The 19,906-nt window shown below is 37.6% G+C and overlaps 1 protein-coding gene across 1 annotated transcript in view; it reads left to right on the top strand.

The window, feature by feature from the left end:
- col14a1 (collagen type XIV alpha 1 chain) overlaps positions 1 to 19,906 on the top strand; it is a 147,919-nt gene that overhangs the window by 97,600 nt on the left and 30,413 nt on the right. Inside the window, exons 40-46 of the mRNA XM_022753606.1 lie at positions 4,549 to 4,602; positions 4,744 to 4,815; positions 8,335 to 8,370; positions 10,368 to 10,434; positions 10,661 to 10,852; positions 13,370 to 13,447; positions 14,490 to 14,645. Of these exons, the coding sequence (XP_022609327.1) occupies positions 4,549 to 4,602; positions 4,744 to 4,815; positions 8,335 to 8,370; positions 10,368 to 10,434; positions 10,661 to 10,852; positions 13,370 to 13,447; positions 14,490 to 14,645 (655 nt within the window). The remainder of the gene's footprint in view (positions 1 to 4,548; positions 4,603 to 4,743; positions 4,816 to 8,334; positions 8,371 to 10,367; positions 10,435 to 10,660; positions 10,853 to 13,369; positions 13,448 to 14,489; positions 14,646 to 19,906) is intronic.

The raw sequence follows: 19,906 nt of genomic DNA, 5'->3' as shown, positions 1-19,906 counted from the left end.
TCCCCTCTGTGGTGGGTTTCAGAAGAAGTCATACATAGTTCTCAGGCTCGTCATGTGCTTTCCTGTGGCTAGAGTTTCCTCTCACATTGCTGGATAGATTCTGAGTTAAAAGGAAAGGAAAAGATTCATTCAAAATCTTATATTGGTTTAATTAAAGTTGCCAATAACAGCTACTACACTGCGAAATGACATCCGTGTTAAAGTCTTATCTGCTTTCCATTGGGACTTTTTTTAACCATCTCATTTGTTGCTTTTAAGCTGCAGTGTGCTCAAAATTCATTTATTTTTATTACTGGTGCATGACTATAACAGACATAGTAACCAATGTTTTGTTTGTCTGTTTTTTTTTTCTATCCATCACAATTTTGATATCTGTTTTCTAGGGAGTGAAACAGGCTGACTCACCAGTAAACGTATAGACTGGAACATGGCCTGAGAATGAGTCAGATAAACTTCATCTTAGCAACCAAAATGCCATCCCAAATACTTCTCCCTTTTAGGGTTAGGAACTTGCCTCATATGGAATAAGAGTTCGAGGCATAGGTACATCTGATATTACATCTGTAAGCAGCAGGTACTGACACAAGCACACACAGTGAAGTCTTGTGGTTAAAGGCAAAAGTGACTGTTTATTAGCCATAGTAGAGGTTCTCAGCTCTTTGGAGGAAAACAAAACTCTCCACTCTGACTGAATCCTGTCAACATGGTTCATTTCTATTATGTTTTTGATACAGGAGTTAATGTAGATAACTTCATCACCAATGGTCAGTTTGATGCCTAATATTTGCGTGCCTAATGTACCATCCAGTTTTTCTTGTTTAAAGCAGCATGATTTGCACATGAGGAACTAATATAAAGAGTGTACGTCTCATTGTACCGTTGTTAACAGATTTGCACAAATTAGCAACCACCATATCTGAACACTGAGGCTGCAGCAGATCTGTCTTAAATGTGGATATGAAAATGAGTTCTGCTAATAGCTGCTACAGGCTGGCTCCAAGTATTTGAGTAAATGGCAAGACTTCAAACTTTGATTTAAAAACATCAAGTCAGTACGCATTTTTCACAGCAGACTTGTCAAAGTAGGAAACATACTGTGTCTCCTAGGTTAACCTGCCAGTTGATTAAACTCTTTTCAAGCTACAACTTGTAGTATTTTTATTGTAGCGGGTGGTGTTTAACAGTTAGAGCAATGGTGAAAATGCAGACTGAATCCTACCAACCTAAATCTTCAAGCTGATCTTTATTACCGTACATTACCACACACATCCTTTTCACATATTTTGTTTTTTATTGCTGGACATTTGCTGAGCCTTTATTTACATACTTGAGCTCCGAGTTGGTGTAAATGGGGTTCTCACATTCTCTGTTACAGATAAACCAAAGCAAAAAGTTACACCAGTTGTAAGGAAAACGAAACTTTTTACAATTTTAAACACACTAAACCTCAGTGCTTTAATGTCACAATTCATTAAGCCATACTTTGTATTTAACTGAATACAGTCGTCTTCACATTCTGTATCACAGAATACAGTGCATGCTTACTAATGTAATTATTGAGTGTAATCATGTGAAATTACTAATCAGGGAACAATTTTAGCTGCTGTCAATTGGGAACCGTGTCCCCTTTGCAGCACTGATTATGTCGGGCCTCCCACATTCATATTTCATCAAGATGCCACAGATCTGCTGTCTATTTTATATTTGTAATTATTGTAGAGACTACGAGGATGAAAAAAGCATAACGTGTATGTTTGTAGAATCATAAAGAGCTAATTATAATTTAGTTTCCATACGAGACAGGAAACATCTCAAATCAGTACTTTTATCACTGCAGTTAACGTCACACACTGAAGCCTCCCGCAGTGTGCTGGGACTGAATTCCTTTTTTTTTTTTCGCTTGATGCATTGAAAGCAGTTGGGAAGGGGGAGCTGTGAATACTGATAAGAATTGATTCACAAGAGGTTATCAATGCTACAATGCTACAGCAGTTTCTGCTTTTACTGCTATTCATTTGACAGTGATATAGATATAGAATATAGCCAGTTGAACAATAATTATGAACAAGCAGCAGCTTTTGAAAATCCCTGGTGCTTGTGCTGCTTTTTGGGGATTGCCACATGATGGGGATTTAACCCAGCCACTTGTCTGTATCATCTGATTTGTTGAAAGGAGAAGAGGGAACATAGATAGCCCTTTGATTCACATTAAAACTTATCAGCAAGAGTCCACTGGGCATAAAAACCATACAAAACTTTTTGTGAGGTGTATACAAGCCAAAAACAGCCTGTCGTGGAGTGAAAAAAGAACACAAGTCTGGCCAAGACTGTACAGTACCAGCCAGTTAGATCAGTTGAAACAACAGTAACTGTCTCCTAGGTACTTAGTTAGTCTATATCACTGTGAAATGGATCAAGGAAAGCTATAAATCTTTATTGTGTCACTTATGCTTGCATTACAGAATTTTTTCAACTCGGGACCGCACTGAGTAGATCTAGGTTTTCTCCAACATCTAGGCTTGTAAAAACTTGAGGATATACTGCTGACTTGTAAATCATTCAACAGAGAGAAGGTACAGTTCTCATCACAGATATACTTGAACATTCAAGCTCACGTCAAAGCCCTTTGCAAAGAAAGTTTAGTTTTGTTAATAGAGGTTACACAGAGAGAACCTTTACACTGTTTGTGGGTATTTCTGCATGCATACAAACCTCTGAATTAGATTAGCCTTGCCCCAATTTCTTAGACTATAGGTCAGACCATAAACCGGTTGCTGCATGGCTTCCAAAATATAACAGCAGTGTTGCATTTTTTCATAAGCCTGACTCCTGTGAAAGAAGGCTCAGGACTGAATTTCTTATTTGAACCTCAAACAGAGAAAGTTTAACAAAGTGTGGATAGTCAGTATTTATGGCGTGTGTGTGTAATTTTGACATTGCATTATGATCCAGCACTCGATCGATAAACTACATGTCTAAAATACTTTCGGTGTGATTTACTGGGGAGTGTTTATAGTGTGTCACCAGGCTGACTCCTGTCCCAGTGTCACATCAAATGCTAGTTTGCTTCACAGCAGGAAATTTATTGAACTTATTTTGTCTCAAGACTTATGTCTTCTTGTTCCAGATGTGGTTGAGCTCAGTCTGAAAGCACTTCAAAGTAAAAAAGTTTGTGACGTGATGACACTTGAATATTGGTTGGAACTTCTGCCTCCTCCAGAGTGCCATTAGTGGGCTGACCAGTGTTTACTGTGTGACTCCTGAGTGACTCTCGCTGAGGAGTTTTCTGATGTCACACACTGGCTGAGGTTTTCAAAGGCACTCATGCTTATGTTATTGTGTAGTGAAGACAGATTCTGTTGTGTAGTCAAACACTTGGTATGGTTATATTCATTTGGAAGGTAAAGTTTCTCATGAGGATTTAACAAAGAGGATACAGTTGGTGTTTTGGCGATCGTTTAGGATGTTACACCTTAGGGGAATTTCCCTCGCTCGCAGATGCAGTACATCATCCCTCTTTTTGTTTACTGAACTGGTGTAGAAACTGCATAAGCAACACATAATATATCCAATATACGTGCCAAGAAATCAAAGAGTCAACTGCACCACATGGACTGTTTCATTTACCTTTTACATTTTTCCACCTTCCACAATTTCAGTAACATTTTATCTACCACATTGTATCCTCAGTTGTTTCATATTGTTTATTTTAAGTCATTTTATTGTTTTCATTTCATTACTTGTGCCCTCACTCAGGCTAAATTGAAAACCATATAAGGAGTGTCCATGTTGAAAGGGCATCAGCCTCAGTGTGCGACCACAAAGTACGACAGACATCCAAGCAAAAATGAGAGGATTAGCTGAACCTCAGGTTAAACTGTTTTCCAGGGCAATGCGATGCTGTGTTCAATTTCCAAGCTGTGTATTAATAGCAATGAATTTGTTCAATCTGAATGACCCATAAATATGAAGACACAACAAAGCCATCATCATGTTATTATATATCATGTTATTATATGTCATACATTCAGAAACCTGGCCTACAGAATTTTCATAGGTATGAATGTTCCTTCTAAAGGGAAAGCCGCAATTTCTTTTTCACGTGTTCTTTTAAAACCACAGCGTCATGGAGAAGACATTAAAGGGCAGAGATGTTTTTACACACCTTGAGGCAGCTAAAATAGAGATTATGTAAAAGTCAACAATCTTATTGTGAAAAGCCCTACAGTCAGGAGGAATGCACCTGTGTTTTGTGCAATCTGTCGAAAAGTAAAACCAGACTTTTGATTCGAGGCAGTTGTTGGCAGATTGAGGTTGGACGACCACCAGCAGAAGTCGCAGTAACTCAACAGCTACTGAGTTTGGTTTCTGTCAGTAGTCTGTATATGAACTGTATTAGAAAATAATACAGTCGGTTTAGTTTGGTGACTTGCAGGAAATTCCTCAGGCCTCCTAGAAAGGGTTTGTGCAAAACAAAATTCAACCTACAATAATGAAAGTGCACATAATATTTAATATACCGAGTGTATTTCACTGTCGCTCTTACAGGGTTTGCCGGGAAATAGCGGACCACAGGGACGACAAGGACCTCCTGGACCCGTTGTGAGTCTCTTTTGTTTTTATGTTCTCAGCATCATTTTCCTGGCAGCTCAACCTCACACATGGACTGACTGATCCTTCTGCTTTCTGTCACCTTCCTACTCCATCTCTGTCTCTTTCTCCGATTAACTGTCTTTCTCTCAGGGAACCCCAGGTGCACCTGGAGCTCCAGGACCAGGTGGGCCAGCAGGGTCCCAAGGAGATCAAGGGCTTCCTGTGAGTGAAAATGTTTTTATTTTGCTAAGATTGATGTGAAAATAACTTGGATACAGAATTTGCTTGAGACACTAACACTCCATTCAAATACATGTGATGTTGCTATGGCTGTGTAGGCTAGAAAAATTATTGTAACAGACTAACACTGTTATTGTGTTACTGTGACCTGACCTGAACCACAAATTAACAAACTAATTAAGCCTCACACAAAAAGGTTTAGGATTTTAAATGCGTGTTTGATTTGACCCGTTATGATGAAACCTCTGTTGTTGATTGTGAACTACTCTCACACATCGTCTCTCTGAGTCTGCTCAAGAGAGTCTGACATATCTTATCCAAATCAGCAATGAAACAAGGCGGACATGACCTCTCCACTACTTACTCCTCTTCCCTCCTCTTCTCCTTCTGATTGCATGTCTTTGGGTGTGTTTCTCCCATCATGCCTCCCTAAACTTACAGGGAGCAACAGTCACAGAGCTGCATCACGTAGCATTACAGGTTTGCTTAAATATAAATAACATTGTGGTTTGGTTCCAACACTGACAAGGAGCTCATACTTCGCACATTTTGTTTGTTTTTTCTTTCTCTGCTTCTCCTAATCGGAACCAGCCTGTTAGTGTTGGACTCAAGTCTTAAAAACAGCTATCATTTACTCTTTATTTAGTATTGCTAACAAGGTTGATCTGTATAGATTATCCAAAAGACAAATCTTAGTATGCTTGTCTCATGAGGTGACCTCTTAAGAAATAATAAATACTCATTTGAAAATCAAAATGTTAAAAAATGTCTGATGAGTCATGCTTTAGTTAGTCCAGCAAAAGAAGAAGAAAGATGTGCAAGTGACACAAGACAAGCCCAGAAAAGGATGCGGAGGAGATGCTGGATTCCAAACTTTGTGTAATGCTAACAGGAACAGATGATACTGTGATGTTGGTGACAGCTAATCTAGTCTCAGGTCAGCTCTGCAGGCCAGCAGCAAAGTTTGGCTCATAGACGGGGAGCTATAAATCACCTACCGACACACTCTTCCCCCTCTCCCACACACACACACACACACACACACACACACACACACACACACACACACACACACACACACACACACACACACACACACAGACACAGACACAGACACGCAAGCCAAAAAAAAAACCAATGAGAGATCACATCTGCCTCATCTCTGAGACTTCAACAGACACAGATCCCCCATGTGAATGCAGCTAATGCATGACTGCAACAGAATATCTGGAGTTTTAATCTATTAAACTACTAATACTAAAGTTGTTTTGGAATTTTAATTTGTATTAGTTTTTGAAAGGTTTGTCGGACACATATTATTGTTTTCAGAATACAGGAAGATGTGGAGCATTTTTTATATTATGGAGTCAGACTCCAGTACATCAATGTAGAAAAATATAGAGAAATAAATGAATGAATTCAGAAGGAAAAAAACAAAACAACAAAAACTACTTAGAGTTTAAGTTTTAAACTTCACCTCAGCTTTAAGTTGCTGATTCAGTTCTTCTTCTCCTCCCCTCAACCCGTCTCCAGGTTGCTGCCGCAAAAGAACATTTTCCCCTTTAAACAAGTGGTTTTTTTTATCAGGAATAGCAACCATTTAATCTGCAGGGAAATATAACATTTTGCTTCATCGTGTCGCAGGTGACCTTAAGAAACCTTGAGGAAGTTGTTCCTAACAGTTTTGGTGGTGTGGGCACAAAAGTAACTCTACACTGAGAAATATGTTGAAGGACAGTGGATTTATACCACCTGAGGCCAGATAGAGCATAAAGATTCAGCAGCAGGACTTCAAGCGCTGTCAAATCCTTGACTTGATGTGCTGGCATCTAATGTGGAACCAAACTTTTCTGTTTCAGGAACGACACAATACATCTGGAAATGTTATGCTCTATCTATCAAGATCAATATTCATGAAACTTTGTGGACAACACATGGAACAGGACAAAACATTTTTTTATTTTTATATTATTGTACAGGTCTTTGCAAAATCTAAAATCTCTAGTCAACTGGTCCAAGCTGTCATAGTCGTGATGAGCCAGATGTGACGGATGTAGCAGCTAAAACCAACTTTGATTAGGTGTTTGAATTATAAACTTTAGTTTACCTGCTTTTTCTTTGTCCCATAATTATCCCAAAATTCACCGCTGTTGTCAACAGATGTGCATACCTCTGTATTGAACAGCTGGCCTCATAAGTCGGTCAGGTTGTCACAGCACTTGGTGATGTCCTGGGTGTGTGGCTATGAGTCCAAGTGTGTGTCTATCCTGGACAAAATACTGCTTCTGAATGTTCTTTTCCAATGAGTCAACCACCTGAGGGTTTTTTAATTTATCTTGCTTGACTTGGTAGTGAGCTGCCAGTTACAAAAGAAAAAAATAACAATGTTTGACCGTTTTATCATTCCACATCGAAGGGCTGTGGAAGAGGAAAGTCATCATAAATGTACTTCCCTCTGTGGATAAACTGTAAAACATTTTGATAGAGAAAACATCTACTCTGTACTTTGGACAGACTATACATATACAGGGCACTGTGGGAAGATAGTTTTGATAAAATAATAACAGAAATCAGATTTTTATGAGAGAGAATGTCGCTCTTTCTGATGCCCAGATACTTACTTTGGCTCCATCACAGTTTGATTTTGTTTTTCCATGTCACCCTGATAAGAGAGCAGACATTTATGTGCCCACTAAGACTCAAGAGATCCAGACTGACACACAAAGGAGATCCAGTAGAAGACTTTTATTGTGGAGACCTGCGCTCCAATTCAACGGCTGTGTCAAATGTTGGCACAGGCTTTCTATCATCTGCAATATAATATGCATATGATATGCCAGAGCTACACACACATTTTCTCTATCCCTCTCTATCCACCAACACACACACACAGTCAGTCAGTGGTCAAGGACATGTTTCCCCCAAGATAAACAAAGCTTTATTCAAAAGCTGTAACAACATCAAACTGATATTTATCATATCAGCACATGGTTCTATGGCCAGGAAGTATTTGTCTTTTATTTCCTCTGGATTATAATGCATTACAGTCTGATATGCATGCACAGGCTTTATGTGCTTGGCATATTGGTGTGTGTGTGTGTGTGTGTGTGTGTGTGTGTGTGTGTTTGTGTGTGTGTGTGTGTGTGATGATCAGATATGCATCTGTCTGCTTTACGGTGTTGGCAGTAGCAGTAAGCAAACCCAGCCAAGGCGCAGACATTGTGCTTTGTTTGTGGGCACACTGGCTTATGTGTAGTCTTTATGACACAAAGAACCTGGACACACATTGTCAACATTTAAATGCATCTAGTTATACCAGCTGTCAGATCAGAGTATTGAAAGGTTGTGTGTTTGAAGAGGCATATGGAAAATGGTAAAGAGAGATGGTGAGTAAGGGGGCGCAGGCATTAAAGGAGAGAGTGAGCGAGAGATGAGCATGGCTTTTTCTGAGTAGATATCCCAGTCGAATGTTTATTCTCCTCCTGTGCTTTTATGTTCCAGGGCCCTGCTGGTAGCAAAGGGGATAAGGGAGAAAGAGTAAGTCATTCCACTCACACACCTCAACCACTGTTTAGAGCAAATCAAGTTTTACTGCTCCATTTTACTGTGGAAATATTGTTATTTCACTGAAGTAAAATGCCGACAATTTCTCACTAATACTCCACACCCTTGTTTTGAAGAAACCAATTACTTTCCAGTACACGTTTACTGTTTCTCGTTCGTCTTTTGCACAAACATTCACTTTATTTCTCTCTCTTCGCTCCCTCAACCTCGTTTAGAGCAAACCAAATCAAATCAGTGTTCATGGTTCAGATTTGCAGTGGAGCTATTTTTGCTGACACAGTAGCGAGGCCATCACTGCCGAGGGCTTGAGAGACACGCAACTTGCCAACTTGAATCAAACCTATAATTTCAGTCTCTGCTTCATTTTTATCAACTGTTGGGGACATTTGTACCTACCTGCAGTTAATTTTCAGTGCAGGGCTCAACATGAAAGACTCAGGAAAAAAAATACATGAAAGGATTTTCTCCTCTGTGTTGTACATTTGTGGGGGGGTTGTCCAGTTTTGAATAAAGCTGGTTAGAAAGAGTCACAGACCGAGTGTTTCAGACAGTAATAACTGCACAGGGGAAAAGTAAACATTTTTTTGTAAGGCTTTTTTCCTGATGTATTCTTATATACATTCACAGTAATAGATGTCGCATCAAATGACTGAATGATGATGATGATTACAGAGCAAAAGAGGAGACTACCAGCTGTTGAATTCATTATAAACACTGGTTAAGCAGTGAGAGCACTTTGATTTAAGCAACTGTACTTTTGACTGTTACCATACAAACATCTTATATTAGAGATGTAACCAAGTGAGCTTTAATGTCTTAAAGCACAAATCCCAACTCAAGTGGCAGATTTAACAATAAGGGTCTAGTGCCAACTGAATAGCTCAAAATCAGTATCTTTTCTATGGATTATTTTAAAGGTGTATATCTGTGATTTAGTGTTGCACTTCTATAGAGCTGGAGAACTTGTCAAAGACACGTTTAAAGAAAGAGTGGTCAAAGCGACAATCAAAGCAACAGTGGCTGAGATATCCTGACTTTTAGTCTCTTGTAAACACTGGATCCTACATTTCCTAATGCATCTCAGTAGCGTCTTTTATGAGATGACATTTTTTTTTTTTTATTTTGGAAAGCTCCTTCAAAGCCACAGAAGAAATTACACAGCTTTTACTTACAGTTTACCTCTCATGTCAAGTACAGTACCTTTTTTTAAATGGATTTAAGGATCCAGTTACAACTTATATCTGAAAAGCACAAAAGTTAGAAACCGTTCAGGTTATCAACTCAGTTCCAACTGCAGTTTCAAGGCACTAGATCCTAAGTTAAATATATAGTAAGGCTAGATAGTCCAGTCCAAAGAATCACCACCTCTGTCAGTCATACAGAACAGTTCTACTTGGTCTAAGGCAGTGCAGATGCCCATAAAGACATTTAGGTACTTTCCAACCATTACTGTACCACATACTAAGTCATATAAAGCTTTTTGCAGTGGGTGACCTATCCCTTTGAAATCCTGACCAGACGGGGTCTTAACACTGTCAAATAGAGACAGCAGCAGTTCAGTTTGATGCATTTGTTGATACTTTTCCCACTGTTCCTTTCAACTGCAGTAAAAATGTTGATTTAAAATTTAGTGGAGGCACAGTCAAACTCAACAGAGTTATGCCCAGATCTTTATCTGATTAAATTTTGATTTATATTGTATAATTTTTATTGTGTAATTTATAGATAGCCTCTGCTTTGCTCTCAGCTATCTGTTTTAGCCAATATAAATATAAGGGGCGTCAGCGTGTGGAATAAAGGTGGAGTGTGCTCATAAAAATACCCACAAAACACACACCCACCAATTTATCAACCACTGGTCTGGAAGTTTATTTTCCTGTGGTTGCTCAAATAGAAAAGTGGTATCAGTCTACTGTGTGGTTGGGTAATATCACATCCTAACAGCTCTTTGTGTGTTGTTTATTCCTAAGGGTGATGTGCAATCCCAAGCTGCTGTTCGAGCCATCGCACGGCAAGTGTGTGAACAACTCATCCAGAGTGAGTGATCAGTGGTGTTTACACATTAACATGAGCATGAGACTTTGTTCAACATGTGTCTGACCTCTTCTCGCAAAAGTTTAATTATATTATTAGATCTTGATCTGATTTGGGCTTAAACAACACCCAAAACAAAAAAAACTAACAAAAAAAACCAAGCAAAAACTGTCCCAAGACACCCAAAAGGTAAATGACATCATTTCAAACCATTTTCCCTCTCTTGCAGGCCACTTGTCTCGTTATAACTCTATACTGAACCAGATCCCTGTCCAGTCTGCGGTGTCGGTCCGAACAGTACCCGGACCACCAGGGGAGCCAGGAAGGAGAGGTGCCCCAGGACCTCAGGGAGAGCAAGGTCCGTCCGGCAGACCTGGCTTCCCTGGTACCAGTGGCCAGAACGGAAGACCTGGGGAGAGAGGTGAGAGAGGAAGATGTGTTTATGAGTAACATAGGACAACATGTGTCCAGGCCAAGACTGACAGGAAAATACACTTTGCAATATCCATCTATATAAATCTTAAATTCTCTGTAATACACAGAGTGATCACAGTCCACCATCAGTCCTTCACTGTCTGGGTTGTGTCAAGACACTTTAACTACATGCTAATGTTTATATTAGCAGTGAAAGAGGGGAAGACACCTGGGTATTTATTAGTCAGACCTCACTGCAGTGAGCTGGTGATTCTCAAAAACTGTGAAAAAATCTTCCTCTGCACTAGAATCACTAATAATATATGGTTGTGGATCATGGTCGGCGCCTTAAACTCTTTGAATACCAAGACACCCCAACGTTTGGGTTTTCTGTCATACCTTACAAATGAAAAGGGATAATTTTTTTGGAAGTTGAAATCTCTTTATCTAACTCCACTGATTTTACACATTAAAGTCTCATTATAGGTCTTGGAGTACAACAGCGTATGTGGAAAAGTTAAAGCTTTTTGTGGCTCCAGAGGGAGCTGAGTGAAGTCTGATAAATTGCCTTAAAGGATGTCACTTGAGTCAGCGTCAGCAAAATTTCATTTTCACTTCCATCTCTACTTTTCCTGTTGCTGTGTCTTGAATAAATGGCACATAATAAAAGGTACCTCCTCGGCCAGAGCCAGTTATTTGGATAAAGGTATTTTTTGTGATATGACTGTCTAAACCTGTGGTTTTGTGATAAATCTGTATGTTGAACAGGAGCGTCCAGCTGGTGAGAGCAGTGTGGTTGTAAAATAATTACATGCATTATGTATGTAAAGTGGTGCATTTTCCTTGTCAGCTAGGGGCTTTTATTGTGAAAAGAATAGACAAATTGTCCATTTCTCCAGTGTGAGCTTCAACCTGCCTGCTTGTTTGCTGTATTTCATGGTTTGGCTTGCTTTTTGACTCACCAGACAAACTCACAGTGAGGGTCAGTCCACATCAGAAGACAGTAACTCCAATATCCATGAGGTCATTCCCCTGCCACGAGCCCTTAGACGAGAAACAGCCTTTATGAGGCTCCGTCTTCATCACTAAAACATGCAACCAACACTGATGAACCACACACTGGATGAGCCTGCACACACACACAGGGTTAGGAAAGCTGAGAGCAGGTTCTGTCAGGAAATGTCCAGCATGGTTACGTCCTCCTCCATATTTCAGACCTTTGATTCTCCCCAATAACATTTATGATCTGCAGCCAGACACAACACACACACACACACACTCTCACACATTACATTACTGTTTTACAGGCTGAACTGAAACCAGAGTCCGCCAGATATTACAGAAGATGTATGCTTTATGTAAGAAAATTACATACTGTATGTTGCTACTATCGCAGATGGTCCATGTAGGGCTGATACAAGAATCAGGAACAAAGCTAGGCTTTGGGTCAGAAGAGGGTCAATTAACAAACTAGATTCCATATAAAATATTGTCCTCAACAGAGAGAGACGATGCCATCACTGTAGAGAATAAATTTTCATTTGAGGTGCTGTAAAATGTTTTCTCCTCAGCTTCATTGTGCTTAGTTCCTCTTTACCGATACAACTGATGAAATCAGTCATAAAAGCAGCAGGACAGAAAATCTGTAGATCACAGTTTTATGTGGTTCTCTAATATTAGAGTGAACGAAGAAAATATTCCATTAGGTCATTCTAACAGCTGCACTACTGGACAGCAGCACAGAGCCGGCTCTGGGTTTATCATACATTTTATTAGATTGATCATCCCAGCTCAATTTATCCAGCACATTTTCTACAATTGCGATTTGCAGTGTAATATAGATGATAGGATTGCACAGTGGTGCAATGATACTTCATTACAAGTGAAAGTCCTGCATTCAAACTTACAAAGTATTAAAAGTAAAAGTACTCAGTCTGCAGAAAACTTCTGTGATGGACATATTATTATACATGACATTATTAGATGTTAATACTGATACATCAGTTCAGAGGTCGCATTTCACTTTTGCAGCTGGTTGAAGTGGACCTTCTTTTTTTTTTAAACTTTATTTACAGGTAGTTTAGTCCAGTGATTTTTAGCCGAGGACTTAGGCCACTCAGAAATTCTGAGGGGTCACGAACAGCACAAATTCATATTCATATTTTGGACTCTTCTTATATCTTTGCTTTTTATGGAATATTGGATAATTTGACCTCGTTTGGCCTTTAACGGTTATTACATTAAACCATGTGACGTTTAAGGGAACATGTCTGATAACAAATGGACATCTGAAGGAGTCATGAGTAAAAAAGGTTTAAATTTCTAAAACAGTTTTATTTTATAAGCTTTCACATGTTTTTTTTATGTAAAACCTTAATCTGAAAAATAACAAGTAACTACAGCTGTCACATAAATGTAGTTAAAATACAATACTTCCCTCTGAAATGTGGTGGAGTAAAAGTATAAAAGTGAGATGTGACTTTCACCTAAATGAGGATCTCTTAAACTGTGTGTGTACTTCCAGGTCTGCCAGGAGAGAAGGGAGAGAGGGGGAATCCAGGGGTTGGGAGTCAGGGACCTCGAGGACCATCCGGACCTCCAGGTAAGATACAGATATGGTCCTGAGAGAGCGCTTGATAAGCACAATGAACTGAATGCAGTCTCAATGCTCAGATAACATTCGGAGGTGCTGCAACTACTTTTTAAAATCTGATAATTATTCAGTTCTAACCATTTCGTTTTTGGTGTCTTCAGCCTGTGACCACACTGGAGCTACTGTATGTGGAATGTTTTTCATTGTGGTCCTTCTGAACAAAACCAAAAATGTGTCAAATATTTAAACAATAGAATTAAATGACACAGAGATTTAATCCGTTTTGGATTTACTCTCTGTTGAATCTGTCTGAGAAAAGCAAGCAGACGTTTTGGACCATGAATATAATTCTCTGTATTGATTTTCCCTGTGCGGAGTTTGAGTTTTGTGTTATGAAAATATGTCCTCCTCAGGGCTGGGATTTTCTGTTTACTGTTGTGCGATCAATACTCACAGAACAAGCTGACAGAACTCCCTGGAAACTTTTCTGTGATCAGATAACTTTTTAAAAATCCACAAACTTCAATGCTTGAGAAGGGAAATATCTTCTGAAAGAAAGGTGTAGGGCAAAGCTTCCTGTATTCATCCACATTGCTTTTCTGGAATATTTTTGGGATGTTAATTTTAGCACTTAGCAAATGAAACCCTCAAAAATACTGATTTCATATTTCTGCTGACTGCTGAAGGGAGTCTGTGTAAACAGCAAACAGAAGCCTCTGGCTAAATATCAGCCAAGAGCTGTTATTCCTGCTCCTGCCCTCAGGACATTCACGATCATCTCCCTTATCCGGAAATGACAAGCAAACGTTTGTTTCCCCCTAATTTTTTTTAAGTCATGTTGTTACAGCAGCACAGAGGGGGATTTAGAGGAGAGTGCAGAGGTGTTACTGAGGTGACAGCATGTACTCTGGATGGCACATTTTCAGTTTATTTTCCTCCCTTTTCTCTGTCTTCCTTTATCCCTTCTAACCAGGTGTCACTGCCAGAGTTGTTTTACTGAATGTTTATTGATGACGTGACTTTTTGCACTCACCTGTCTTTCCACCCTCAGGCCTGCCAGGTGAAGGACGGACAGGCAGCCAGGGCCCACCTGGTCGACCTGGTAACTCGGGGACAGCGGGGAGGCCGGGGAATCCAGGTGCCACTGGACCGGCTGGCCCACCAGGATACTGTGACCAGAACTCCTGTCTGGGATACAATGTTGGAGGTGAGCATCATTCAACTGCTATCTGTAACACTTTACTTTAACACCCCTTATTTAGCATTTACAAGCAGTATACAAACATTTAATAAATGGTACAAATAGACATTTTTATAATAATTAAATTAAATATAACTTCTACAAATACATTAATATATATTTTGTGTTTTACTCTACTGTCATTCATTATCTTTATGGGTGCCCATAGGTGGAGTTATAGTTATTGACAAATAAATTAAACACTTATAATAATATAAAATCTGCTTACATCTACATTATACTGTGTTATACATTCTCCATTAAATGTTTATCTGGCCTACTGCATGTAAATGCTAAACAGGGGTACCTCAAGTAAAGTGTTGCCTCAGCAGTAACACTCACAAACTGAACAGAGACAGGTTGTGTGGGTTACCACACTGAATGTAGCCAGACACACACACATGTTCTCATGCCAGTTGAATGCCAAGTGATACCTTGAGCATACAGCATACTAAAATACAAGGAGTAAAAAAATGTCAGAAACACATAGAACTCTAACCCGCTCTTAAGTCCACTGTCAATAAAGCAGGAGAGCCTTCTGAAAAATTCATGCTCAACTTTGCCTCAGCTGCTGTGAGTTTTTAGACACAAAACACACAAAATATTACAGGAATGAATGAGACACATGCTTCCAAAGTTGTTTGGGCTAAGACAGAAGAAGTTTGGGAACCAGTGCTGTAGGCAAATGAAGACAGAAGCAGACATGCAGTGTACACAGTACGTCAAATTCTGGCAGACAAAATGACATTTTGACTGGAATCATTTCCAAACACAAAATATCCAGACTTTACAAAAACATTCTTTTGTTGTTTATTTAGACCTAATTTGTCTTGATTGGTCCTTTTGCAACCGAGCATTAATTATATTCTGTCATTTCACAAAAATAATTTGTTCAAAGCAACCAACTACTGAAGAATTAATTCAGACATTCAGTTTTTTTTTTTTTTATTTGCTAATTTATTAACATAAGCATCTTAAACCGTCCAAACCCTGCCCAGTCTTTCCATCTTATAAACCACCTTTTCTAAATATAAACCACTGAAATATTGTTTTCACAGTGACAGCCGGCTCTGAGGCGGTTATTGTTCTCATAAAGCTCTCAGAGAACTGGAGAGTAATCTGGCTTTTATAGTTGTTCCACTGTGAAGTTTATACATTCATGTCCACACTGATGGATTAAGATGTTAACTGTGTCACTGACTGAAGCTGTTTGTCTTTATTCAGATCTAATAAAATATGCTGTCTCACACACACACACACACACACTGGGCATCTTTGAATATTCATGCTGATGATGACCTTGAAGCTTAATGTGTCCATTGTCTTGGGCCATCACAAGGACATTACACATCTAACAGCTTGTGACAAGTCATCCTGAAGATATATCATGTGCTAAAAGTAGCTGATGGATGAGACATTACTTCATCCATCAAACCAGATTTATTTTATATGAATTGATTCCAGTCATAATGTTTTTTTTATGTCTTGACTTAGAGTAGTCTTGTCTGTTGTTGCAAGGAGAAAACACTGCCTCCCTGACCACTTGAAAGGAAAGCTGTGATTAAAAAATACAGTATGAGGAGTGTGTTCTTACTTTCACAGCAAGCCAAATGTTGCTTTAAAGGGATAGTTCAGAGTTTTTCAGTGAATATACCAATTTATTCCTGCTAAGCCAGAGTGAGACAAATTTATTGTTGATTGAAGACAAGGGTTACACAGTCATTAGCCTGCGATTAACCATTTTCTTTACATTTCAATGAGTATGTCTGTGAAGATTCCTAGTCATCCAGGTCATGGGAAGTCCCAGGTATTCAACCTCTTGCGGGGGCATTAATATCTTTAGAGTCGTTGAGGTCACATGTGAGTTGTTAGGGTCACAAGTCATGGTGTGAATGGGTAGGGATGGGTCTCAGGTCTGCATTGTAAGTGGTGTCGTAGATCACCTCCTCTGTTTTGTTTCCATGACTACACATAAAATCCACAGTCCCATGTCATAAAAAAACAAATGCATGACAACAAAAAAATTTAAATGATCAGTCACCAAAATGAATTGATTTAGTAAACATGGCACATGAAATAACTTTTGTTCTTTTTTTACTGGTCAGTACGGCTGTTCTTGTTTGAAGGATTCAACAGTGCAAACCTTTTTACAGAATTGTTTGCATACAAAATCCAAAGATGTATATCACATTTATTTTTTCAGAATTACTGTTCCCACTTTCTTGGACTTTCTTGCATATAAACAAGATGCAGTCATTTTTATGTAATTTTACTCACAATTACACTGTTAAAAGTGAAATTAGTGACTTTGTAAGTATGTGAATCACCAGTACATGAGGTTAAATTAGACCAGCCATCAGGTATGGGCAGAGGTTAAAGGTGTATATAACCTGTTCCTGATAAATGGAAGAAAGACACGTGATCCTGCAGCCATCTAGCAAATGAGCAACTCACCCTTGGGCATATCTTGGAGCTGCAAACAGATACATAAAAGGGAATCTATGAGTTTGTCCTTCTCTGGTTAAGAAGTTAATGCTTCAAATTGACCTATCCCTTAAAACTTCTCTAGAAAATGAGGGAAAACCAGCCGTCATATCACAGATCTTACTCCTGGAGATATCATTTCACTGACTTCAGAGTTTAGTATAGCCCTTGTATGTCAAACAAAACACCTTCAAATGAGCATTCATTGAGGGGCCTAATTACCAGTTAAACACAGTACAGCAGTTAAACAGCGGTTGTGGTGTGTTACTCCAAGAAATCTCCTCAAAAATGTTTGACCCCATATTACTCACAAGGCATGCTTTTCTTGGTATATTTTATGGACTACAAACACTCATGTTGTGCCTCTGTTTCTGTGTTGGAAGTCTTTATTTGTGCTTTCTTGTGTAAAGAAAGACAAATGGAGATCTGACACATTTTCCATCTTTCCAAACATTTTATATGAATGTCTAAATATGTATTTGAGCTGAATTCGTTGTAATAATTACTCTGCGTGTGTGCATTTTCTTTCTCTAAAAAAGATAAACAGTTTCCAAGACTAATTTTTTTTACCTCCAAAACCACAACCCAACAGCTGGAAAAGTGTCTATGGAGGTAGATTTGTTTCTGTATTATTTGTGTGAAGTGATCAACAATCCGTGCATAAATGTGTAATCTGTAAATATGAAAGACCTTCCACAAATACAAAAACTGTGTTTGCAAATTCACATAAATATCTTGCAAATATAAAACAGAGTTGCAAATACACAAACAAATTCCACAAATGAAAAATTACCTTTGAATTATGGAGGTAGATGTTTTTCAATATTATTTGTGTGAAAAGATCGACAACCTGTTTTATATATACCTCACAATACTATGATACTATGACTTTTTTTACCCTTATTCTACTATGACGTTTTTGTGCCTTACTATACTTAGGCGTTTTTATGTCTGACTATGCTGTGACATTTTTATGACATTTCATGCCTTTCTATACTATGACATCTTTATTCCTTATTATACTATGACATTTTTATGCCTTTATTATACTATGACACTTTATACCTTACTATACTATGACGTTTTTGTGACATTTTATACCTTATTTTACTGTGATGTTTTTGACATTTTATACCTTACTATACTATAATGTTTTTAATTTCATTTTATTTTTAACTATGCTATGTTTTTATGACATTTTATGCCTTACTATACTATAATGTTTTTATGAAATGTTATGTGTGACTATACTATGACTTTTTAATGACATTTTATGCCTTACTATACTATAATGTTTTTATGAAATTTTATGTGTGACTATACTATGACATTTTAATGACATTTTATGCCTTAATATACTATGACATTTTTATGACATTTTATACCTTACTACACTATGTTTTTATAAAATTTTATTACTTACTATACTATGATGTTTTTGACATTTTATACCTTACTATACTATGAAGTTTTTGTGACATTTTATACCTTACTATACTGTGATGTTTTTGACATTTTATACCTTACTATACAAAGACGTTTTTATGCCTTTATTATACTATGACACTTTATACCTTACCGTATTATGACGTTTTTATTACATTTTTATGCCTTACTATACTACAATGTTTTATGACATTTTATGCCTTACTATGCTATGATTTTATTGACATTTTTATGACTTGCTATACTATGACGTTGGATACCTTAACATTTTTATGACATTTTATACCTTATTATACTATAACGTTTTATACCTTATATTCCATGCCTTACTATACTATGACATTTTATGCCTTAATATAATATGAAATTTTAATGGCATTTTGTGCCTTAATATATTATGACATTTTTATGACATTTGATGCCATACTATACTATTACATTTTATACCCTGCTATACTATGACGTTTGATACCTTAACATTTTTATGACATTTTATACCTTATTATACTATGACATTTTATACCTTACTAAACTATGACGTTTTTATGACATTTTTATGCCTTATTATACTATGACGTTTTGTACCTTACATTCCATTCCCTACTATACTATGACATTTTATACCTTACTATACTATGACGTTTTTGTGACGTTTTTATTCCTTACTATACAATGACATTTTATTCTTATTGTACTATGACGTTTTATACCTTACTATACTATGACATTTTTATGCCTTATTGTACTGTGACATTTTATACCTTACTATACTATGAAGTTTTTATGACATTTTATTCCTTACTATACTATGTTTTTATGACATATGTGTGACTATGCTATGACGTTTTTATGACATTTTATACCTTACTATAGTATGACATTTTATACCTTACTATACTATGATGTTTTTATGACATTTTATGTGTGACTATGCTGTGACATTTTAATGACATGTTATACCTTACTATACTATGACATTTTTATGACAATTTATACCTTACTATACTATGACGTTTTTATGATATTTTATGCCTTAATATACTATTTTTTTTTGACATTTTTATGCCATAGTATACTATGACGTTTTTTGACATTTTATGCCTCGATATACTATGATGTTTTTTTGACGTTTTATGCCATACTATACTATGACATTTTTTGACATTTTTATGCCATACTATACTATGACGTTTTTTGACATTTTTATGCCATACTATACTATGACGTTTTTGTCATTTTTATGCCTTACATTACTATTTCATTTCAAACTTTACCATACTATGACGTTTTTATGATAT

This window comes from Seriola dumerili, unplaced genomic scaffold (assembly GCF_002260705.1).
Source record: "Seriola dumerili isolate Sdu_G_001 unplaced genomic scaffold, Sdu_1.0 BDQW01000191.1, whole genome shotgun sequence".
Classification (NCBI taxonomy): domain Eukaryota; kingdom Metazoa; phylum Chordata; class Actinopteri; order Carangiformes; family Carangidae; genus Seriola; species Seriola dumerili.
The sequence above is the reverse complement of the archived record's forward strand: the minus strand, read 5'-3'. Positions and strand labels throughout refer to the sequence as shown.